Raw genomic sequence first — 26,359 nt, forward strand, 5'->3', positions numbered from 1 at the left:
CCACTTGAACTAAATGAGGGAATTAAGTAACATTAAATGTTTTTAATTTTCTACTCACTTAGAAAACACGTATTTACGTGCGTGCGCGAGTACTCACAAACACATATATAGTTTCTTTTATCTGTCTTTAAAGATGTTACCTCAAAGACTGTTATTAAAAATAATTTGATTACAACAATTTCTGAATTTATTATGACATTTTAACTTTTGCATGATTGCAAATTAATAATTACAGCTTAAGTAAACGCAAAGCTATATTAATGAAAGAAACATCACTATGCAGCAAATTTAACTCTATCTAATTGCAAGAGGATAAGAAAATTCAATTATGTTTAGACATAAAACAGAAAGAAATGTATTTCTGTGTAAATATGTATATATATATATATATATATATATATCATAGGATGAAAACACAATACTTTTCCTTTTATTTTATTTATTTGTGAAGGTTTTGCTTTTTTTTAACCTAAACACACGTTTAAACTCTAAGATTAAATTACCAAATATCACATTAAATTTACTAGATTATATTATTGAATTAAAATTATTAGATATTAGAGAAAATATTAGATATTAAATATAGTAATATTTATAGTACCAAGTAATTATTCCCTTTTACAAAAATAAGTAATCCATCTTGTAAATTTTACAATATGTCATTCATTATCAGATTCAATTTAATATTTTTCAAATGTGTCACATTTTAGGCATATCTTTTACAGGTGTTTTTCAGAGTCCCATGATCTATGTCATGCCACAGAAATTGCGCATAATTACATTTTGGTAATTGAGCATATTTTGAATATTTTTCCTTGCTTGGTTTGTAATCAGAAAAAAAGCTTTCCTGCATAGATGGTATGCTTTAACATTTCTCCACACTCACCTGTATAATCCATATAGTTTAGAAATATATTTATAAGGAACGAGAATTTACTCACGCAATTATCTTGTGCTGAACCATTGAACTGCATGTTCTTTTTATCTCCTTTTTTTTCCATATTATCGACTCCTTATTGTAAAATTTATCTATTGAAGAGCGCTAATTATTATTATTATTAATCACAAATTTCACTAACTAGACAGGAAATGTTTGAAAGTATTATTTTAAAACTACTCATGAAATAGAATCCAAAGTGCCAGCGGGAAGGTCCAGGATAGGTGAAGAAAAGCTGAAATGGGCCTACGGAATAAAAGAGCTCATGTCGCAAAGTGTCTATCTCAGCAAGCTTAAGCTTTCTTTGTAATTCTCCTTCCCTTCCTACGGTTTCTGTGCCAACAATTCCTTAAAGTGTAAATAAAGGAAAGGCACGGGGCAGAGGCTGTGGGACTCGGTTGTTTTTTGTTGATATTTTTTAGAGGTTGGTCTTTGTTTATTTTAGTTCTGATTCCTTAGCATGGCTGAAATAAGATTCTAAATTGGACGTCGGGATTTTGCAGTACTTAACTAATTTGTTGCTCTCGGCTACGTTATTTTTGGTTTACAAAGGAATTTCATAGTATTGGACATTATTCATACCATAATTATCAAGTGGAAAATATTAAAAAAAATAAATAAATAAAAGACATAACGTGAGAATACATAAGGCCTTTTCTTTAAATTTATAAGAATAGTGTCATAATAAAGAGTTAAAATGATTTTCATTCCTTTTATTCTTTTTCTTTATTCCTTTATACAGTAAATTTATAAATAAATTAAGTCGTCATACGGAGCTTTCAGATCTCTTTTGTAACATGTAACAAAACGCGGATCATTTATCTTACAAAGCGGATATTTTGATATCATTAAAATATTTTTGCCAGAGAATGTTCAAAGTTTTTCCAGAATTCTTTTATATTAATAGTATTACTGACTATCATTTTATTTATTTTCTCATAAAGGGTAAAAAGTCAGTCATAATTATTTATAAAAATTGCCAAATAAAACTCTTTACATTGAAGCTGAAGGTAGTTTTTAAACCGTCCCCTATCCTTAGGAAAAGCTATTGCATCAAATATAAAACTGACATCTGAAACTTACTGTAGTATACGAAAAGGCTGGAAAAGTAGCATACTAGTAACTAAATAGATAGGATTTAAGTAAATAGATTTTTGAACTAAATGGACAGGCGAAAGACATAAAGCGAAATAACATATCTTAACTGTTTTTAATGTAACAGGTAAGAAAAAATATAGAAAATGCAAAGCATATCTGATCTTTGAAGAATTTGAATCTATGTTGCCTGATTCGCTCGATATCAATATAATTTTTAAATAAACCAAGGCCTTATTAAGTCAAAATTTTCTAAATTTTGTTTTTGATTTCGGCGTTTATATCTTTCTTGCAAAAAACCGAGAGTCTTGAAACATTCCTTCCCACCTCTCCAGTCGTGAATTACGGCAGAAAAATGTTGCTTTTCAACAAAAAAAGGGTCATCTACGTTTGAAAAACCTCTTAAGGCCAAATGGAAAACTCCATGTAAAATTTACAAACGCAGACCTTCGCTGTTTGGGGTTCTGAAAAGATTCAGGACAGGGAACTAGCTTTCGGTTCCGCTGAAATAGTCCAATCTTTGCACAGGTTTCTTTCGAAGGTGATTACGTGCTAGGAAGATTGATTTTGATGAAAAGGTATTATAAAACAGGGCCACTATGAATTATTTTATTTCATTTCTTAAGCAATGGCAACGCAAGCGAAGGCTATCTTCCTAGTGGAGGGATGCCTTCGTGCAGGACTTCCTAAGGGAATTAGGGTTCGTATTCAGATTACACATAAACTAAACCAAGAAAACGTTCAAGCAACCATCCCATTCGTCAACATTCGAACACCGGATTAAATACTAATGTTCAGTGGTCTTATTCACGCGGATACTGACAAGCCCAGACCGAAACGGAAGAAAATTTTAAGTTCTTAAATCATAAATTAACTACTTATTATAATAATAAGTAGAAAAAGGGAAGCAATTTATCTTTTAAATCCATTCATCTTCCTTTAAATCCTTAATTCATTCATCTTCTTTCAAATTCTTAATTCATTCATCTTCTTTTTACATTTAAATTAGAATGTAGAGAGAGTTATTTTAAAAAGATATAGTTAACGGAATTTATGTGCGTTTATTATTTTAGGAATTAAATTATGTTTCCTCCTTGCTCATCTTGCTGGGCTACTTTTCCTTCTTTAAATTGATTTATTTAAATTAGAATTTACATGCAGTTAAATATAGTTATTTAAAAAAAAGCTATACTTAATGGGTTTCATTCGTATTTATTATTTTATAAATTAAATTATTTTTCGTTTCTATTTCTTCGATATCTTTAGTAAAACTTTTTAACTCTTCTTTAACAATCTGTTTAATAATTGGGGGAAAAATAAAGAACAATTAAACAAAAAGAAACACAAACTATTCACTAACAGTATTGTAAATACTTAAACTGAATGACCTGACTATTACTTTATAAACATTTGATCTTCGGGGTGGGAGTTAGTTTTGGCATTAAAATGAAAATTATATTTGAACGAATTGTTTTTAAAGGGGGGCTTTCTCACTGTAATAACCTTCTTTTCTAGCATTCGTACATGCTACTGTAATCAATTTTATACTTTTAAATGCTTTTGATGAAGTTTCTAGAATTTTCTTGTAGTCTCTTCTATAAAATATTGTATTAGTTGTAAGTCTAGAATAGAATATTTCAACCCATAGGATAACTTATTAACTAAAGTAACAGGGAAAAATTTTCTTCGGCTTTTGCTGTCTTAAAGAAGCCCAGTTATTCAACAAATGGATTTTAAATTCAATCAATATTTTTCACCATTGTTACTTTGAAATAGATGGTATGACTGTAAAGTTCGGTGAATGACGTCATAAGATGCCCACCATGGACCTCCCTTATAAGGTCCATGATGCCAGTCGTGGCTGGAAAACTAAGTGCGGCTTAGATACTTCATAACGTGTTTGAACTTGCTCGATCGTAGGGGTAGGAACAGGCATTACAAATTTCTTTTAGTAACAATCTACTATGCAAAGGTATATCAGTGGTTGTAAAATGGAGCAGCAAACAAATTTAACTTTCTGTTTCAAGTCTGCTGAATCTGCGAAAGAAAGTCACGATATGTTTTTGGGATGTCTTGATTTCCTTGAAGACGCTATTCGTAATAGTAGGCCTACGACTTCTGGTTGCGAGGTAATATACTAAATGCGAAAAAGATGTTAGCCAGAAAACGCAACAAATAATGCTAACAAATGCATGGGCGTTCTGGCAAGTTTATGCAAAGAATTCATCGTGTATGTCCAGAAGACATCGAGGCAGACTTTTAGTTCCTTTTCAGTGCCAATGCACAGTCACGTTCGGCTTTCATCATGGAAAAGTTTAGACCTCGATCATCTATCGTAATCACCTGATCATGCTCAAGTAGACTTTGCCTGCTCCTGCATTCTAAACGAGCCTTAAACGGACAATAATTTTTGGATGTCTAAGCCATTGACAGCCGCGTGACTAGGGATCTGTATGAAATATCGGAAGATGACTTTGCGCGCAGTAACTGTACAGTCGTTGTCAAAAGAGCATTGGAAACAATGAAAGAAGAATTACAGAGCGTGTTTTCTCATTCAGGTAAGAAATGTTTTTGTTTGTTTTATGAGCACATTTACCTAACTTTTTTTTTATCATACTTTTGTTAATTGCTGCGCCTAAAAGGACAATGCCAGAAATTGCGCTTTTATCGAAATATCCAAAGCCTCATCGAATTTTTCAAAAAAAATATTTTAAACTATAACATAAAGAGATTCATTAATCTTGGAACGATAGCTTTCGTATTTCGAGGCAACTTCATTCAGAAGAGTGGTAGCATTAATTTAGTAAAAGGATAAACTGCAAGAGGAATTATAAGCCATATCTATTGTAAGATTTCTTCAGGAAAATCCCAGGAAATAAATTCTGAGAACATGAATGACATTTGACTGTTTAAAACTCAGATGAGATTTCTTCGTGCCTTATAGGGTTCGGTTGTATTCGTCCTTATAGGGTTCGACTTATAACCCTATAAGGAATTGTTTAGATCAAGGCAATTGTTTTGATCAAATAGAAGATCTAATTTTGGACACACGAAGGCTATGAAATGATATATGTAATCAGTCAAATATTTCTATTATTATCGTTTAACATTTTAGAATTTTTTTCAGTCATGTATAAAGTCATGTATAAATTAGTATATTTCTTTCCAAACTCTTCTTACCATTACGAATAACCATAGCTTCAAATAGAAACATTTCTTCGGGATATAGATGCATTTTCATGTATTGACGCTATATCCGTATTATCCGATTACCTCAATGCAACAGGTAACAGGATTTATATCTGATCACAAAATATGAGCCGACTCTACAATAGTTCAAGGTTTTGATACTTTCAGGAAAGCGTAATATCAAATATTCCTCATTTAGAAACGGCATACTGATCAGAAAATCAACTTTTATGATTGCAATTTGTTCAAGTTTATACTCTCTCTATAATTTGTTTTTGGCTGTAAAATTTAAATTAAGCAGAAAGTCAGCCTTAAGTGACAGACATAGGTTTTATGCAAAAGTTCTATGTATTTCGAAGAAGCCAGGAAGAGAATTTTCTGCTTCAAGCTAAAAATATGATTTTAAACATAAAGAACAAAACTAAATTTACATATTTAATTTTGGTAAGCAAGAAAGAATGAAGATAAGTTTTTCTTCTTGAATATCTAAGCCTATCCTCTAACCTAAAGTAAAATTTTTGACATAATTTCAAAATTCATTAAGTTTACCCCATTTCACAGCAAAATTAAAATTGAAAATCGCTTAGTCTCTAAATCACATTCATAATTGTTTTAAACGTTAAAAGAGTTATATTCCAGTTATAAATGCTAAGCTGTATTTGGCGGCAAATTAAAATTTGAAAAGTCCTCGTATCCTAAATGACATATGACTAAGAACGCATGTAATAAAATATATCATTAATTAACAAATACATAAATACACAAAATGACCTAAAAGTAATGAGTTTCTTTTTAAGCCCAAAAGGCGTTAGCCCAGAAGGGCTATTAATTTTCTTTTAGTATTTTGCGTTGAAAACTTTAAATGTTCGTTTCACTTTTCAAATTGTTGCCACCAATTATTATCGCCCTGTGTCATATTTAAAGAAACTGAATAATGAAGAATCTGCATACATGTATGTATGTATCTCGCATCGTGATAAAACAACGGTGCCTAGAGCCATCAAATTTTGAATAACATAATCTTCCATCGAATATGACAATCTGGAAGCCATAATTTGGAATTTGTTTTATTATCGATTTCATATTTTGTGATACTTTAACGAATTTTTGATTAATTAACTCAACGATTTCAAAGCGAGCAATGGCAACAATGTTAAAGAAAAAAATTATCTCCAGCGCGCGAGACTGTATGGAAAATTCTAAAGATATGCTCATTTTAAAATTATTTTGTGGTAGTGCTATTGAATTGAATTTTATGGTTTAAGTGCGAAGAACGTGATATTTAATAAATAAAGGCAACACACAAAACGTTAAAAAACGCCCCTTTGGATGTAATGTAAAATCTAATAGCTTTCAGATTTTCTTTCTTTTTTTTTCCTGTGCAGTGCAGAAAAAAAGAGTAGGAAAGAAAAGTGGCGTTGAGAGTGGCAAAAGGGGAATACAGCTTAAAAGGGGAGTTTGACTTTTCTCAAATCAGTCCTAATTTTGGTAGCAATCTACATTCGCAAAGTGCTTAGTCGTTTTTCTGTCTTGTCATGAGCAAAAATCCAAAGACAACTCGAGCAGCACTATGAGGTAAAGATTCGAGCGAAACTTGGATAATATGGATTTGAAACATCGCACTTATTTGAAAAGAGCTGGTGAGGATGCTTTTTATTCTTCAACTATCGTTTTAGATATTATACAGTTTTGATTAACGGAATGTAGAGCATTGAGAACAAAAAACTTGGAGGGTTTCCTTCAATTCAAGACATGAGAACGATGTTATTTGAACGAAATATTCGAAAGTTTGAGAAAACGAGCTGAGCACGACCGCCGTGAAATTAGAAATGCGATTTCTTCTTCATTACAGTGCGCTAAGTCACACATCATGCCCTGTGTAGGAGTTATTGGCTTATCACCTTATCACAACTGTGATAAGCCAATAACTCCTACAATAGCTGTACAATAGAGGAAAGAGTTGTGATAAAAAGTATCACAATGCTTTCCTCTATTGTACAGCTGTTACTGTTCCGCCTAATTCTAAAACTCATCTCAAAGAGTATTATTTTAGCATAGTTGACATAATCCGGACAGTTACACAAGGGGTTAAAAATTATCTCAAATTTAGACTTCTTCCACTGCAAATGATGCACTCCAGATGAAAAGAGGCAACATCGCTAGAATTGCTGTATTCGATTACAAGAAGTCTACTTTCATCATTATATACTGTAATTAGATGTTTGCGCGTTGGATACTACATAGGTCAGCGGAACAAACTGTCTCCAACTCCGGTCTCGCTCATTAGTAATGTATACATAATGTCCACAGCCTCAAATTACAGTCCTCAAAGTCTTTGTATTCGCAATCGTCGCTATAGATAAGCACTTTTAATTACAAAAATATTTTAAATGATTCAAAGATTCATGTTATCGTATTTTTAAATTTAAAAATAATTCATTCTATAAAAATTTGAAGTCTAACATTTACGATTAACATTACGATCCTCCGATTCCTATATTTATATTTATGAAAATTTCGTACTCCTTATAAAACATAAAACACAAAAAGTTTGACTCAAAACAGATATTTAATTTAAAATTTTGCTATATTTGTGGTCATTTTGATTAAATATTAGATTTTAATGAACTATAGAATAATTCGGCTTATTTTTTGCCTCCTAAGTGTCATTCAATGATATTCTTTTGTGGTTTATTAGTATCTTTATAATTTTGTTACATTTGGTATGCCGAACGAATTTTCACTCTCGTAATTTATAAAATTCCAATGTCTAAAAATATGTTATTATTAGTTTCTTGAAGTTTTATTCCTTCAGAGTCACAGTCTGGTAGCTTTAAATAATTCATTTGAGTACAAATATTCTTCATTTTTAATTCATACAAATAATATTACGAGCTGAGTACATGCCAATATTGAAGCCACCTAGTGTCTTCTAGAACACGAATTCTATAAGATTCTGTAAATAAGATCCTAATTTTGGAAGGAAAAATATATTACACATTTAATGTAAATTGATGAAGTTGTCTCAAAGACGGAGAATAAGTCTCGTAGCAGCTTTTGCCATGTTGAAGGCAATCTACTTATCCATGTGTGATAACGTCGGCTAGGCTCCAGAAGTTCCATCTTTCAGATGGAACACATAGTACTTAGAGAAGCTATCAAATATTCAATGAAATTCACATACAGGTGCAACATCTACATTAACTCAGAAGCCTAGAAGCTTTTTCTGCCCAAAGGAGTCGAAGTCCCGCTAGTGACGCAGATACAAGCAATGCTCCTCAATATTCGTAAACACAGCCGTCTTAAGTTGATAGCCAGCCCGAATAGGTATTTTTGGTAATCAGTTAGCTGTTTCCCAGGCTAAAGTAGCAGCCAGTGACACTAGCTTTCTCGAATAGCCTACTGTTCTCCCATTCTCTCACAATAAAAGTGACAAAGAGAGGATTGTTTTAGAATGAAGTTTCTTAAACTGTAGGTCGCGACCTTCGTGGGGTCACCAAAATTTTAGTAGTTTTGATATTTCTTTAACTTATTAAAATAATTTTACAATTACCAAATATTTTTCCATAATCTATCTGACAACAGATAAAGAAAGACAGTACAGACAAAGAAAAAACGAAAACGTTTCGAAGTATTCCTTTTTCGTCTGTTACTTATTTAAAATTTTCACATTGTTCTATGTCTTAAAATGAGAAATTAAAGTTAATGACATAAAACTGCAATAGTTATGGGGTCCCACAAAATTTTCGTAAATATTATAGGGGTCGCGAAAAAATTTCAGTGATAAAAAGGGGTCGCGAATGAAAAACGTTTAAGAAGTCCTGTTTTAGAACAAAGGCAAGACCGTTAGTTTTAGGCTCAGGAACATTTAAATTGATGCCCCGAGTGAGCTTAAATCTACTTGCGCATAAATCTGACACGATACAATTCATCACTGGACGTGGACCTTACATGTCCTACCTTAACAGGATCGGATTGTCTGTCGTAGAGTTCTGTGAATATGGTGCGGAAGGCATACAGATAACTTCTTTGAATGCTTTTAAAAATATTATACGCATTTCACCAAAAATCTAAAGTATCTTACTGAATGAGCATGGCCTCTTTGGATAAAAAATACTTTATGCGTTGGTTTGAAATTAGCAAAATACCTAAGCACTATGTGGACCAAAATAAAGAAAATTCGAACAGCTGTAGGGAGTAACGCACTCAATTACATTCTCATTCTGTATTTATCATCATGTTCTCATCATCATGCATTTAACTAACATGTAAATAATCCTTTATTTTCCTAATGTGTGATATCTTTACGTTTCACCTACTGAAATCTGTTTGTATTCTTATTGTATCAATACGTACATAGCAGGATGTTATTTATTGCCGCAACTTAGGCAGTATTTGTAAGGAATTTCATAGGCAACCATGTGTTTCATCAGCAGATGCTTATGCTTATATTAACATTATATTGCATTGTTTACATATTGATGAAACATTTGAGTTCCTTGTGAATGTCATCTGGTTTGCAAACCTGATCCTTCTTCACTGGGATGGTATTTCATTCTGCTTGGCTACACGCCGCGGTCAGAAGCCATACCAGCGGCGCACGGTAACCCAACGGTTCTTCATTTATCTTTTTCCGCCCACAGAGTAGTCCCGCAGTACGGCTGCATTCTTTCCAACTGAAAAGTCCCATTTGGCAGCATTGGTTCTTAATGCGGGAAGTTCAAATTTAAGCATGCCAAGATAATTATCTAATCAAACTTTTTTCTCGATGAAGAGGAATAGATTTATCATATGGTCATTATGCGATTCCTGGTCGAAGCACTAACCTATCTACAAAGACTAGTGCGGATGTAGCCATTCGGAATTTGGAAAATTTCCCTGGGCGCCGGTGCCTGTGATGTCGCTCTACGTCTGATACCAATGATTTAAGAACTGATTAAATATTAATCATAACTTCAGAACTCTTGTAGCGTAATACAATAAATACGCAGAAGAAAAGAGATTTATTCATACTTCAAGAAATAAGTTTAATTAATTGAAAGATATGTCGTGAGTATTAGTCTTCACGAAGTAAGAAACATTAAAAATTGGAATGTGCCTCTCTCCTCTGAGTTTCGAATTACTGATTTTTCATTTGCACCACGAAAACACGCATGGGAGGTTGCGATAATTCCTTTCGCGCAAACGAATGATAAACACCTTAAACTCATCACCTTACCACTGTTCTTGTTAGCTCATCAAAATTCGTCATCGTTCGATTTAATTCTTTCCCCTTCTGTCTAAAAGTATCGGGTGGCCCAGAAGTTACTTTACATTTTGAAAATTAAATAACTTTTTCTTAAATGAGTGTATTTAATGAATTCTTTTTTATTCCAAAGCTTAGAGTGTGTAAGTTAGTTCTGACTTAGTGACGAAAGATAATGTCTCTTAAATAGCCTCCATTCTCGTCTTCACAAAGTCGAGCTCTTTCTAAGCTATTCTCCATGACACTTCTTAACATCTGAGGTTGTTTGCCTTAAGTTCTTGAATAGTTCGGGGCTTATTTGCATACACTTTGTCTTTAAGATATCCCCAAAGCCAAAAGACCGGAGCTGTCAAATCAGGAGAACGTGGAGGCCATTCAAAATCGGATTTAAGAGAGATTATCCGATCCTGAAACATTGCAGTTAACAACTGCATTGTGGCTCTAGCAGTATGTGCAGTTGCTCCATTTTGTTGACACCAATACCCTGCCATGTTTACTAACTGAGGTTGAACGAAATTCGCTAGCATGTCTCGATATTTCTCAGCAGTAAAATTCAATTATTAAAAGTAAAATTCAATTATCTTCACTCGTTGTTCTGTTGTAAACTTATCCATGCCAAAAATTTCCAGGGATTATATTTTTTAATTCTGAAAAGAGAAAAAGAAATATATTAATAGAAAAAAAGTTATTTAATTTTCAAAATGTAAAGTGACTTCTGGGCCACCCTATAGAAAAATTATTTAATTATTTTTTTTAAATATTTAATTGAAAAAAATATTTTTTTAATTTTAACATTTTTTTTGTGTGCTGTATTAATGATAATGGAATTAAAAATTATCATTTCAGTTTTAAATCTGTGTGGCGAAATAACTATAAAAAATAAGTACACAATAAATTTATCTCCTCCAAAATAATTTCCAGAGGTGATTCTACACAGTTTTTCTAACTTTTCCCAGCTCATCGAAACAGTGTCCATAAGGCATTGGAATTAACCACTAACCGTTCGTAAAATACGCGTAACATTTGATTTAATATCCTAAACGTTTTCAAATCTCTATCCTTTTCATGGCGGACGGCCCAACAGCGGCCGAGTGGTAAAAATCGCTGAGCACTGTTAGCTCGGGTCAGGATTCGAATTCCAGCGAACGGGCTGGCTGCATGGGCGTTTTCGTGTCTTTCCTCATGTGTAACGTGCAGATGAGCCGGTTTCTCTTAGAAAATCCCCCACGAAGGCTTTCTTCCCTTAAGCAGGTAATCCTTGAATGCTTTAACATAACCAAATAAACCAAATCAAAACCTTTCGTGGAAACCTTCATCTGAAACTTTGGACAAAGGAAAAAATCAGGTGGCGATAAGTCGGTAAAATGTGGTGGATGATTTGTAACTGCAATTGAATGCTTGGCAAGATATTGTTGTACAACGCTGCATGAGGCCTAGTATTATCATTCAAAAGAAATCACTACACAGAATGAGAAAGTTCCTTCCTTACTCGCTTTTCCTGTTTATTAACCAAAAAAGCACATCCTTGTAAAAATGCTGATTGATTGATATTTAAGGGACAAATATATGGTAATTAAGTCCTTTGTAATCAAAAATTGCTATCAGCATCACTTATCTCTTTGATTTCGAGACCTCTGCTTTTTTTTAATCGTGTGTGTGTGAGTGGGAGAAGACGGTCCCTTCTCTTGTACACTTTTTGGGTAGTATTGTAAACATCAGGTCTCATTTCCCGCTATGATACATTTTAAGAAATTGCTGTCCTATTTCATAGCAGTTTCCAGACCTCAGCAAGCTTTTCTGTTTCCTTTTTGCTATTCTGTCAAAATCCGAGGTAAAAAAATTTAACACAAACATTCCTCATTTTCAGATTTAAATCTAAAATTAACCTACAGCTTTGTCTGCTTAGCCTAAGCATGTTTGAAAGTTGCTGAGTTGTTAGACGGCTATCAACTTTTAATGAAGAACGAATTTTTTCTACATCTCCCTCATTCTTTGAATTTGAAAGATGCCCTAACTTTGGTTCATCCTCAACGCTTTCGCGCACACATTTTAAAATTTTTAAGCGATTTTAACACTCTTGTGTTCTTAATAGCTATGCATTGCCATACACCGTTCGAATCATCTCTAACGTTTAGTAACAGATTTATCTAATTTGTAACAAAATTAACTCTGTTCCATCCCAACGCAAATTTTTTGTACAATGTTTTCTCAATCAATGAAAATTACACCGGCATTTGTCTTTAAAATGTCTTTAACAAGAATTGAGGTGTCACTTTTTCTAAAAGCATATTTATTCTTTCACTGCAATTTGCTATACTTGTATTTAATTATATTAAAAAAATTTCAGCATTTTATTATATTTTTAAAAATTCCTACTATTAGCTCACACTCTCCCTACATCTTGTTCAAATTTTCAATCGTTAATAAAATACTTTTTATTCAACCACTCAAGTTCAAATACATTTTTTTAAACTTGTAGTGGATGACATTTGATGTTAATAAAAACATTTTCACATATTAAAGATAATTAATATTTAAAATTTCATACATTAAAATTTCACATATTAAGACTTACAAATAGTGACCGTTTATTAGTAATTCTCACGTGCTGTAAAAATTAATTTTATAAAACTTATAAATAAAAGTACATGACTTTGATAAATGGGATTGTAATCGTTAACAAAAATAAGTGCCAACAGTAAGGCAGAGTTCTAAAGATTTTTAAAGTGTATGGAATTAAAGAATTGTAGTTTTATAGAGTTGAATGAAGCGGATGTAATGTCCCATTAATGTAGCGAAAATTCTTATAAATGGGAATTGACTTATGAGGAACTGAAAGTAGGAATTGACTTTAAATTTTTTTTTTTATATTACTTGTAGTTTTATTTTGTATTATATCCATTGTTATGTTAAATTAAATATGCAACGTAACAACATTATCTACCCTTGCGTATGATATACCTGTAGAGTAAATGGTTTGTAAATGCTAATTTACAGTTGAACGTGAAGAATCTTAAGAACTGATAAGCGAATTGCTTGAGTTCGTGTGACAAGAAACAACAAGATGGAAGGGTAAATAACTCTTTATTATTCAAATAAGATTTAACAAAATTCCGTCTTGGAGTGTACAATAAAAGCCGACACTTGGGTTTTTACTTAAGACGCTAAGAAGTAAACTGAAACTAATATAAACTAAAGAGATATAGCTGAAGCTATCAAGATTCTAACCGTGTTGGCCCTTACATCTAATTGACTGCGAAGCTATCAAGGGCCTGAGTACGGCCGAGGGTAATAACAGCTTTGAGAGAGAATAGCCAAAAAGACGGACGCGTGCTAATCAGAAACTCTGATTCTCTCTAACTCAGCAAGTAGAACTTCGTGGTTAAATACCGCTCCTCCTCATTATGTATTCAGACGTGAATCTAAAACTACGTTCTGGCTGGAAGTAGTAAGTTGAAGTTAAGACTTTGACAGGAAAAAAGTGTAACTCAAAATTTAACTGTTAATAAAATTAACATAATCCTTGCATACCTTTGAATATTGTTTAAAATGCAGCAAGTAAGAGATATACTTCTATATAATGAGACATTAGGTGATTTTTGGAAGCAGAAGAGATGAAAAATTAGCAGCGCCTTCGCCGGGAATCGAACCACAGTTCTCTGAAATACCGGCTCAGTGTGCTGACCACTACACCACGAAGGAATGCGAGAGAAATACCTTACACACTCCCCCTTTTAAAGGGCGTTAGGGTTTTTAGAAGACCCAATCGCCAAATCCTGGGTGTGGAGAGTCATCATCCACAACCCTTTTAGTTCGGGCGCCACTGTAGAGACATTAGGTAATTTTTGGAAGCAGAAGAGATGAAAAATTAGAAACGCCTTCGCCGGAAATCGAACCACAGATCTCTGAAATACCGGCTCAGTGTGCTGACCACTACACCACGAAGGCACGCTAGGAAGGCGGGAGAAATACCTTACATTATATTGTATTTTATCGCCCTGGAAAGTCGCATGTATTGTACATTTTAACATTGCCATTATTTAAATAAAATAATTTGTATAGTTGATATGTAATGTGAGTTTCAAGAGTAACTTACTAAGTATCATTTTAAGTATCATCTTGTTTTAGCTTATGCAACGGTTAGAATATTTTGTGAGCATACGTTTTTGCTTCATTGGTTAATTAATTTCGTAAACTAATTACATTTTGTTGTATTTATATCCGAATTTTATTTGTACTTGAATATCGTTACAAAATAAAAGGTATTTTCAACCAACTAGTTTTTTAATTACAGTTTTATGATTATCAGTATTTTCAAATTGAAACATTATAAAATGTCTTTGAATTAGTATCTAACGTCAGTTAGAACAACTTTTGCTGCTGTACTTCTGCCAATGTAGATGTTTATTACTGAGCAGAACAATGTGCCCTAAAAACTGTATGAGCTCAATGTAATGAAATGAACTGTCTTTTGAGAAACGTAAAGTGCATGCTTTGTAGCAAAGATATTTTTATCTATTAATTGGGTTAACAACTTATGATACTCTGCATCTGTACAACTTAAAGGGTATCAAAATAAAAATCTGTTACTATTCTGTGAGATTTACTCACTCACATAAATCTTAGCCGTAGTTTTCAATTATCTTTTAACGCAGATCCAGGTATGGGTAAGTAGAACTGAATTTAAGAAGCTAACTCTCTCTCTGCATATTTTAATGACGCAGTAAGAGACGTCAAAAAACGTATAATACCAAAACACAAATTTGGAAAGCTTTCTCCTTATTCGTCACAACTACGTGAAACCTTCAATACTTATTCAAGAATGTGATTCAGCATGCAATTTAAATACAGAGAAAGGCTGTGAAATTTCTGTGTAATCCTTTCATAAGATATGCTGCTTAGTTACAAAAAGTATGAAGTAAAAAATTACATAATTGGCCTTTACGACAACGGTTAGGCAAAATATAAAGCACAAGAAAAAAAAGTTAAATATAAGTGAAAGTTGACTACAACTCATTCTACTTTGTGTGAAAAGCTTCCTTACCATGGATAATTAAGTTTTCGCACTGATCCAGCGAGCTGAGTTTCGAAAGCAATTTGTGGTAATCTTAGTGACCGCATCGAGTTCCATGCCATAGCAATAAGAAAATTCCTTCTACGCTTTATTACATTATAAGGTATTTCTCCTACCTTCTTGGCGTGCTTTCGTGGTGTAGTGGTTCTGCACGCCGGGCCGGTATTCCAGAAGTCCGTGGTTTGATTCCTGGCGAAGGCGGTTGCTAATTTTTCAATTCTCCTGCTTCCAAAAAATACCTAATGTCTCTACAACATAAGGATTGAAAATCAGATTTCCAGTCTTAAGTTTGGTAGATTTTTAATACGCTCATGTCCAAATGTATCTTTATATACCCTCAAAAAGTATATTTTATGAAATATTTGATCTATGCAATTCATTTTTGAAGGGAACACGTGAAAGATAAGCCTAATCAGAATTATCCAATAAAAAATGACCAAACGGTTTTTGATATGCAAATCAAGGTGTTATGTCATCTGACGGTGAATCAAGGGCTTTGTAAAAAGTGAACATCTCAGTGAATTTCTGTAACACCTCGTTTGTTTTCAAGTGTAAGACGATTGTTACACTTGAAAACGATTTGATTTGATTGACTCCAAACGATTTGTCATGGTTCCTAAGTCTCATTTTGAAGAATCAGTGAAGTGGGGAATCATAGGTAGTTTAAAAGCAGGGTAGATAATCAAGAAAGTGAAATGTGTGAATATTTCAAGACAGACAGTCTCTACGCTGTGAAAACAATTTCAAAACTCTTGTATTGTTGTACGGAAGCTGGAAGTAGATCGTAAACAAATAACAACTGCTTCTCAAGATCGATATCTGGCAATAACTGCCCTTCATAACAAGAAGTATATTGCTCGTCAGTTAAGTTCAGAGCTTGCGGCCGCCTCTGGAACTGTTGTATCTGTAAAATATGTACAAAAGGCTTAATGGAAAAGGAAATTATGCCAGAGATCCAAATGCAGGTGTTTCATTACCTTCACAATGAAGGAGAGATCGCTTTAAATGGTGCAAAGAACATCAGAATTCGAGTGAACAAGAGTAGTCCCATGTTCTCATTATTGATGAGTCGAGGTTTAATTCAACATCTGATTCTAAACATGTTTGTATCGGAAGGGAGATCGGAACACTAAATATTCTGTCGAGCATTATGGAACGCGACCGTTTGGGTAATACAGGTGTGATGGTATAGCGAGAAATGATGATCGACGGCCATCCGTCCCTACAAGTTTTGAGGGATCCGTGACCGACCAGAGATATCAGCCGGAGGTCTCAGAACCTTATGTAAGAGTGTTAAGTGGCGCATATGCACCTGAAATTTTCTTTATGGACGATAATGCTTGTTCACACTGAAAACTTATTAAATTAATATGAAAAAACAGTTGCACGGAGATATTCTTCTTCTAGAGATGTAAATTCTCTTAAGACTGCATTGCTGGTGGCATGGAATTTAATTTCCCCAACTGTGGTTAACCACGTTATTATCAGCAAGAAAACGCTTTGTTATACGTGTGTACAAGTCAGGAGAGTTCATATTCCATATCAAATTCACAAGCCTTAATTTTGTTTCGGAGTTTTTCTTTTTTTCCTGAACTCTCCTTGTAACGTATTATTACCATTTTTATTGTTTCATGCTACAGCTGCAGTGGTGTTAAATCGTTTTCCTTGTATTTATGTGTTATGATGTTACGTATCATTTAAAATAAATTCATAAAATTATAATTGACCGTTTCTGAGAAATCCGTGATTTCACACATATAAAAATAATTTTGGGCACGAGTGCATTTGTGCAATTTGCAAGACACATCACTTAACTTTTGCACTTTAATGTTGAAGGAAATTGACTTTTCAAGTTGAATTTCTCCTATTAGTTGTCCTCAAGTGGAAGATTGTTGATCTAGGTATAAATCTGACTTTAGTTAAGTTGCTATTTTCGAAGTACTAACAGGCTTGTAGATGAAGAGACCTTAAAAAAAAGATCAACTATAGAATTATATTTTTTTTTTAGGAATTTAAACCCCAAATATTGTTAATGCAAATAAGATTAAAATGAATTTCAACCCATTACAAAATGTAATAAAGTCACGTTGTTCGTTTAATTTGAAATATTTTTAAGAAATTGGCTGAGGATACCGTATTGAGAGAAAAGAATGAAGAATATGTGTGTTAAATTGAGGAAATGTTCAGAGTATTTTTATAAAGATGAAAATGTTTCAAATATCGGTGGTGGTGAAGTAATTTAGACGGGAAATATTCGCATGTAATCTATCTTTAGGGGCAAATGTAACGAAATTACACGGAAATCTTAACAAAACATAATCAATTCGTTTTTCCATGAACAAATTTTGAATTTTGGAAAAACGTTTCATTCGTAAGTCTGATTTTAAACATCAAGGAACAGTATAAAACAATGAAAATTATCTTATGTTTCAAGATTATTGAGAATCTTCAGAAATTAACGAATTCTTGCAATGCTTCTATTTTTATGTTATCTTCCAAGGGTATGCCAAACTTTAACTTGCCACGAAAATAATAGTAACGAGGAAGAAGTAGAATGAAGATTTTTATAAATGAAGATTTGCAACAGTTAAAATGCATTTAATATTGCTTTTAAATTGTGCGAGAGTTTATATTTCAGCCTGATTAAACATTTGCATCATCTTCAGAGGAACTTAGCCAACTTAAGTGATTCATATGTAGAGACATTAGGTAATTTTTGGCAGCAGGTGGCTTGAAAAATGAGCAAAGCCTTCGCCGAGAATCGAACCACAGACCTCTGGAATACGCGCCCAGCGTGCAGATCATTGCACCACGAAGGCACGCTAAGAAATCGGGAGAAATACCTTATACACATAAGAAAGCGCGTCTATACGCAGAGATAAGAGGTCGTATGAATTTTGCTCCCACATTTTGCTTCACGGTGAACGGAATATTCAGCCTTACAAGAGATTTTTTTGTATCTGCAGTTACAGCAAAGCACTAGGACTTCAGTAGTGTAAGTTTCATCATTATTCACTGATTATTTAATTAATTTTCTAAGTATTACTGTTCCGGCTTGTGTTCCTGACCGTTGTTACTTTACTTTAACACAGTAACGCGGTTACCCGACCCTCCTTCCTTCTGCTGATAAGAAAAAGGAACTTTAGCATTCTCCCCTCCTCTCAGTCTCGGACACAGGCAGCCATGGAGGTAGGAAGTAAGAAGGCCCTAAACAAGTTTCTCCGTACCCTGCTCTGAAGCACCGGCGATCCCTACGTGGTGACCAAAACATTGGGTCATTTACCATTGAGTTCTATGGGATTTGACGCGTTCGGGTGTAAATATTTTGTAATTACGTCGCAAATATACATATAAATGTATATATTTTCTTTTTCTACAACACTTCAGAGTCCTAAGTATGTGAAAACAACATATTTTTAAACAACATTTCATTCTGAACGGAATTAAATGCTATACTTTTCACAGGACAGTTTTCTCAGAATGGTTTAATTTGAATGAAATATTTTCACAAGTTTTCGTTAATTACATTAGAAAAAAAAATTAAGGTAATTCGATTTTATTCGGTTAAGGTACAAAAATTAAGATCAAAGTTTATTGTATTATTAATATTAAAATTATGCATTATTTCTTTTCTATTTATAGAGCTTCTTCCTAAAATACTTTCTTAAATATGACATGATTTTTTGGCTTCTTTTAAATCGAAAAATGTAAGTCAATTTATAATTAATGCTGTATTCGGTTCATTTTAAATTAGAGAATTATTAGGAAAATAGTATTTGACTTTCTCTGAACATTTCTGAAAGGGAATAAAATAATTTATTTTTTTATTTTTTTATTTTATTTATTTTTTTTTTTTTTAAGTATTATTTAAAACTTGTAACTGAGTTATTATAAAATGTAAAGGGAATAATTCTTTTAATTATACTTATCAGATTTTTTTCTTTTTACCCTTCATTTCAACAATACATATTCCAAAACTCTTTATTACGTTCTTAAGTGCGCATCTCATAGCATTTGCTTTACAATACCTTTTAACAGATTGCTTTCCAATACGAACAATTCTTACTTAAATAGTTTTATAACTTATTTGTCAACAGGATTTTAATTTATGTTTACAATTCAATATTAAGGTTATTCTATATTTAGATAACATTTATAATCATTATAAATTAGATACATTTAATCATTAGTTTTCTTCACAGTACTATCACAGTTGTTTATAAGTGAATAAATTCTTCATTTCAAATACATTTATAAATAATTTAATGAATATTTAAGTATTTTGTCAAAGGCAGATACATGCTTTTTGCAAGCACATGCATAAATACCCATACATATTTCCTATTTATCATTTCCGGCATGTGCAAATCTTTAATTTCTGTGCATTCACTATATTTTTCGTGTAAAGTAATTTACACTAATTTAGCATACACCCGAAATTTTTACATAAAAAATATATATGAATATAATTTGAATGAAAATTATAAGTATTATTTTTAATACCCACTCAAAGGTCAGTTTTTCTTCAAAATTCCCCCACGATGGCATCTCTCTCTTTAGGCAGATAGCCCTTGCATGCGTTACTCTATTTAATAAAAACTTAATCTGACCTATGTGCCTAATTACAAATATTTTAACATACATAATTTTATATTTACATTTAGCCATCAAGTTTCAAACTTTTCAAATCTTCTAGAAAATAAATTTTGGCAGATCTCTTTTAGCAATTTTCTTAAAATCTATATTTTTGTAGTGCAACAGCTTAGAATTTTATAAAACAAATTCATAATCAAAATCGCTGTTGTTAGTTATCGAAAAATAACCAAGATGTGATTTTTGCGTAAATGTCAGTAAACTATACAAATTGCTATTATCCATCACACTATGAATGTTTCTTTCATGCGAGAGTGTCCCCTTTTTCGATTTCTATGGAACTGTCGTGTGTCGAAATACTATCAGAATTTTGTCAAGCGAGCTTCTGAATGTAAACAAAAAACACCCCGTCTGGTGACCCAAGCTTCAAAGCAGTGCTTCACTTCTAGCGCGGAATGGCCCCTCCTCCCTTTCCTACCTCCATGTAGGCAGCGCAGGGGTGCGCTTGTAATCGAAAACTACTCTAAATCCACCCCTTTCAAATTCGCTTTTATTTATTTATTTTTTTCCCTTCAAAACAAGAAGGAAAAGATTGTCAGCCGCCATCTTTGGCCACATAAGAGTAGTAATCATCTTACGACTGTCAGTGTATTTTATTTTTTTATTTTTTTATTAGTACTACACATCATTCGTGCCAAGTGCGTGTTTGCATTCAGCTCAAGCAGTATTTTCCTCTATTAGTGCTACAGTGCAATTCCTCATCAAGTTCATATCTGTGAAAGTGTGTGCATTGCTTAATGCAATTCTCATCCAAGTTCATATCTGTGAAAGTGTGTGCATTGCTTATTTTGAAAGAGATTTTAACGCTTACGAAGTATTTACCTCTTACATACCCCAGTCCGAACTAGTGCTATAGCACATACTCAATATATGTAAAGAAGATTTTTGAAATTTCACCATACATCTCCTTATTCATTATTAATACCGGAAATTTGTGCATCATGTTCTCGCAGTACGGTACATACTTTATCGGCAGTGTATGCGATTTGATTGTACATCTCCTCATTCAAGTTTAATGCTACGAAGAGCTCCAGTATTAATCATATTATTCAGTGTTTTGATATAGTGCGTGTGAATATTATTCAGTACTTACATAGGGCAGTGAAAAGTGCGTGTATTGTGCTCAAGTATTCATCTTTTTTTTTTTTTTTTTTTTTTTCAGTGTACAGAGCGCGTAATTTTTATTCAGTGCTTACCGTGAGTGTGTGCATACGTTATTGCTCTTTCTTTTTCTTTTTTTTTTTAAATCTTTTCTTTCATATTGCTACAGCGCAAACTCAATATTTATGCAAGATAATTTATTTGTGAGATATCTTCATTCATCTCCTAATCAAATTTTCAGTGCTGTGAAAGTATAGTGTTTTTGCAGTTATCTCATCTTATAGTGCTATAGTGCATACGTTACTGTCAGTTTATGTGATTTGATTGCGCATCTTCTCATTCGAGTTTAGTCCTAGAAAGTGTGTGCATCGTGTTCTAATAGTCATTTTGTTATTATTCAGTGCTGTGTAATAGTGTGCGTGATTATCAGTCTGTGCTTACTTAGAACTGTTTAGTATATAAGGTTAAAGTGTGTGCGTCACATTTCATATAAAACAAATATATATATATATTTTCCTCTTATAGTGCTACAGCCCATACTCAATATACAAGAAAGTCTATTAGCTTATGAGGTTTCATTATACATCACCTCATCCACTTTAGTGCCGTGAAAGTGCACACATTGTGTTCTCGCAACTATCTAATCTATTATTGCTACGGTACATGCTTAGTACTCTAGCCCAAGTGCATGCGATCTGATCGTGCATCTCCTCATTCAAGTTTAGCGTCGTGAAGTGTGTTCATTGTGTTCCGCTACCTTTCCTTAGAGTGCTATCGCGTAAACTGAGTATTCCTGGAATATTGCAGGTGCATGTGTATCCATCATTCATCTCATCATTCGTTTTTTATGCTCTGAAAGCATCTTCATTGTGTTCTCTTACTTACTATGCCTTCGGATACTCCCTCATCACCAGCCGGCACGGAGCATAATATTCAACATTCTCCCCCTTCTGTTAAAGGTGCTGCTAGCACATCGACACCTAACTCCAGGTTGGAAGCAATTAACCACATCTGTAACCAACTCCAGTTATTCATCTTACAAGCAAAGGAATCTCGCAGACTAAACGCTTCTGAAAGAAAGCAATTTACATCTTTTGTGAACACCGTTCGCATAACGTTAACGGAACAAGAGGTTTATCTCGCCCAGCTACAGGGACAAGTCTTGGCTCTGCAACAACAGCAACTCGCACACAGTTTACAGCCATCTCACGAGAATCCTCAACATTCCGAGTCTTATCAAGCAGTGGAATCCTCAGCCCCAGAAGAACAGTCCACAAAGAATATTCCTTCACTGAGATGACACGAAAGAAGCGGAAAACTTCTCCACCTTGAAGATCTTCTCCAGTTCTATCGGAGCACGTTCTATTATTAAGGTCAAAGAACTCCACACGGACACCCGAAGGGATTAAAGCTCAACTTTCGGCAGATTTGAAACCCCTCAGCTAGGGATCACTTTAGTGCAGATTCGGCCGACAAGGTCCAGAGAGCTTCTCATCCGGTGTCGAGAAAAAGCTCACCTGCTACGCCTGAAACAGGCAATCGAGGACAGGCCAGCACTACTAGAGACACTTGAATTTCGGGATCCCAAGCCAAGAAGGGAAAGTGTAATTATTTTTGGAGTACCTGAGAATCTAGGAAAAGAAGATCTAACAGCAGCACTTGTAGACCAACTGCCCAATTTCAATCCCAGTGCTTTTCAAATACGAGCAAGCCGTTCCGGGCAAAGCGGAAGGAAAACCTGGGTGATAGACATAGGCCCTAAGTCAGCAGAACACCTAGTTAAGCTAGGCCGTCTTTTAGTGGGTTTTGAGTCTTGTCCTCTCCGTCCGTACATTAGGATCATACGCTGTTACAACTGCCAGGAGTTCGGTCACTATAGCAGGAACTGTAAAAACGCTCCAGTTTGCGCGAAGTGTGGTAACAACCACCCGACGCAGGAGTGTAGCTCGGAAAAAGTGAGTTGCACTAATTGCTGCAGTAGTAATTCTGAAAAGGGGACCTCTTTCAGCACAGATCACCCAGCTACTTCAAGTTCCTGCCCAGTGTATGGAGCCCATTTCGAGAGTCTGAGAAGGACCACTGCAAAGAACTAAACCAAGATGACACTAAACAAACATATAGCAGGTCTTCGATTTTTACAGTGTAACTTGCAGAAGTGCTATGCAGCAACCATAAATACGCTGCAAGTAATGACACATACTGCTGCCAATGTCGAAATCTTCCAAGAGCCATGCGTTTACAACGGAGGGATTCCTAGTGTTCCAACACACAGCAGAACGTTTCTCTCAAAGAACCAGCTAGCTGCGATTATTTACAGTGGCCCTCTCTCCCCTCTCCTAATGAAAATCACAGAGCATACAGTCTCCATCAGACTAGACACTAGTAATTGCAGCATTGATATTATTGCTGTATATCTACCCCCGAGCGAAGATATTACCTCTCTATTAGAGGAAATTAATTCTAACCTTCTAACTGGGGCATCACACTGTATCATAGCAGGAGACTTTAACGCCACCAGTCAACTATGGGGTGCTGACTCGGAGAACCGAAGGGGAATTGCGGTACTCGAATTCTTGGACAGTAAGCATTTCATTGTCATCAACGCTCAGGACTCACCGCCTACCTTTGAAGCATCTAGAGCTCGAGGGTGGCCAGATCTAACAATATCAACTCCCAATACAACTCCGTACATACAAGATTGGACAGTGAGTGACCTGCCGGCACTCAGTGATCACAAAATTATTACTTACAGGCTGGATACTCCTATAGACTACATAATAAAGAAAAGATTCAAAACGGCATTTGGAGGACATTCCGTTTTACGGAAACACATTCGAGCGCATGTAGAGAAATTTATCAAAGATTTCAACAACTGCCAGGACAGAAACTCCTTAGATAATCTCTACGACTTACTAGTTACAAAAATAGTGCAAGCCGGCCACAAAGCATATCGTTTGAAATCTGTAAAGGCAAAACACTCGATATCCTGGTGGTCACCAGAGCTTAACACAGAGAGGAGCAGAGTTCGAGCACTTCGCAGAAAAGCACAATCCACGGTAGATCCATATCTACGGCAACTCAAAATGATAACATACAATAAAGCCAGAGCTTTATATAAAAGAAAAATTAAAGAGGCCAAGTTAATCTCATGGAGAACTTACTGTAGTAATGTCACTAAAGCCTTTGGACCTACTCAAAAGATAACATGTAACAAGGTGTTTCGTCCTACGACCCTTTCGCCTATGGTGAATAGCACTGCCTCATCCAACATCGAAGTAATCAGTGAGATCATAAATGCAGTTTTTCCTGATGATGATGAAGAGGATTTCTTAGAGGAGCAAGAGGAAGCGAGAAAAACCTACAGTATGAAATTTCGCCAAGTTACCAGAAGAGACGAACTCCCTCCTACGCAAATGGAAGTGGATAACATCATACGTACTCTGGCACCCAAAAAAGCTCCAGGTCCGGATGGAATTGATAATATCATCATTAGAGAGATACACCGGGAATTCCCAAAACTATTCCTTGCGGTCATTTCAGCTTGCTGGAAACATCAGTACTTTCCTAAAAATATGAAGTTGGCAGAAGTGGCGTTATTCCTAAAATCAGGCAAAAATCCCGCAGAACCTACATCTTACAGGCCAGTCTGTCTACTGCCAGCGCTCGGTAAGGTATTGGAAAGAGTAATTCTTTACAGATTGGACTTCTTCCTGCAAAGGAACAACGCCCTGCATCCCAACCAATATGGATTCCGAATGGGCAACTCAACTGAACATGCCATAAAAGACTTAATGGCCACTATCAAACAGAACAAGGATAACAATTTGCACTCACTGGCAATAGCCATTGACATCAAGGGAGCCTTTGACTCCCTATGGTGGCCAGACGTAATAAATTTGCTGCACAACATGGCGTGCCCAACAGCCATTATTACCATCCTTCGCTCGTACCTTCAAGATCGAAGTGTACAAGTAACATCAGACAGCGGCATTTATGTCAAAAATGTCTTTAGAGGATGCCCACAGGGGTCATGCCTTGGACCAACACTGTGGAATATAGTGGCAAACTCGGCATTTCGTCAGTTTGAGAGCGTAGAATACGCTCGAATCATAGCCTATGCGGACGATTTTATGCTAGTTGTGGCAGGAAGGAGTAACCTCGAAATGAAATCTCAATACTGTCTTGATCTGTTCTCCCAATGGGCCAGAGCACATAAGCTTCAGATTTCGGCAGAGAAAACTAAAGCTTTGCTCATAGGACGCAGCAGGCAGCTAAGACGCAACCCAAGCATTAAACTCCATGGGATACCGGTAAAATGTTTCCCCCAATTGAAATATCTTGGGCTATTACTCGACAACAGACTTTCTTGGATGCCACATGTCAGGAATCTTAAGACTCGAATTAGCATCCTAAGCAACAACATGAGACACATGACTTCACATAAATGGGGTATCTCGTCTAAGCTACTAAAAATTTGGCATAGAACCATTACAGAAAGAGTAATAACTTATGGAGCAGCAATCTGGGGTGGCGAACTTACCTCTCATATGAAAAGATCCCTGCTCTCTATTCAGAGACAGCAGCTACTTCAAGTATGCAGGGCCTACCGTACCACGTCAACACTAGACCTACAACAACTAGCAGGAATTCCTCCCCTAGATTTGATTTTAGAAAGGGAGGCAGCTATCGTAAGGGTTACCAGGCTGGGTCAAACTTCAACACTCTGGGGTCATAATTATCACCACTCAGACTACGAGGAGCAAAACAACTGCAATAACTTTCATCCAGCAGCTTTCAATCTCTCTGACGGTATCAGTATAAACGACCAACCAATTCAGAGGTACAGTAATAACCTTTTCACAGATGGCTCCAAAACTGAGAATGGCACGGGAAGCGCCTTCTGTAGACTAGAAAATGGAGTTGTAACATTCGAGTGGAAAAGGAAATTAGGCTCGAACAACTCGGTATACCAAGCAGAGCTTCTAGCTATCAGTGCTGCAATTAGATATGCGAACACATGTCAACAGGTGAAATTCTCCATACTCAGTGATTCGGCATCAAGTCT

General features: G+C 34.7%; 2 protein-coding genes across 2 annotated transcripts in view; one reads left to right on the forward strand and one right to left on the reverse strand.

Moving 5' to 3' along the window:
- The window catches only part of FipoQ (F-box/LRR-repeat protein FipoQ), a 134,327-nt gene extending 133,107 nt beyond the window's left edge, over positions 1-1,220 (reverse strand). The window contains exon 1 of the mRNA XM_035354826.2: positions 942-1,220. Within this exon, the coding sequence (XP_035210717.1) occupies positions 942-1,001 (60 nt within the window). The 5' untranslated portion in view covers positions 1,002-1,220. The remainder of the gene's footprint in view (positions 1-941) is intronic.
- LOC118202389 (4-hydroxyphenylpyruvate dioxygenase-like protein) overlaps positions 1-26,359 on the forward strand; it is a 176,142-nt gene that overhangs the window by 47,277 nt on the left and 102,506 nt on the right. The window lies entirely within an intron of this gene.

This window comes from Stegodyphus dumicola, chromosome X1 (assembly GCF_044657685.1).
Source record: "Stegodyphus dumicola isolate Sdum_Otavi_A_Nest chromosome X1, ASM4465768v1".
NCBI lineage: Eukaryota > Metazoa > Arthropoda > Arachnida > Araneae > Eresidae > Stegodyphus > Stegodyphus dumicola.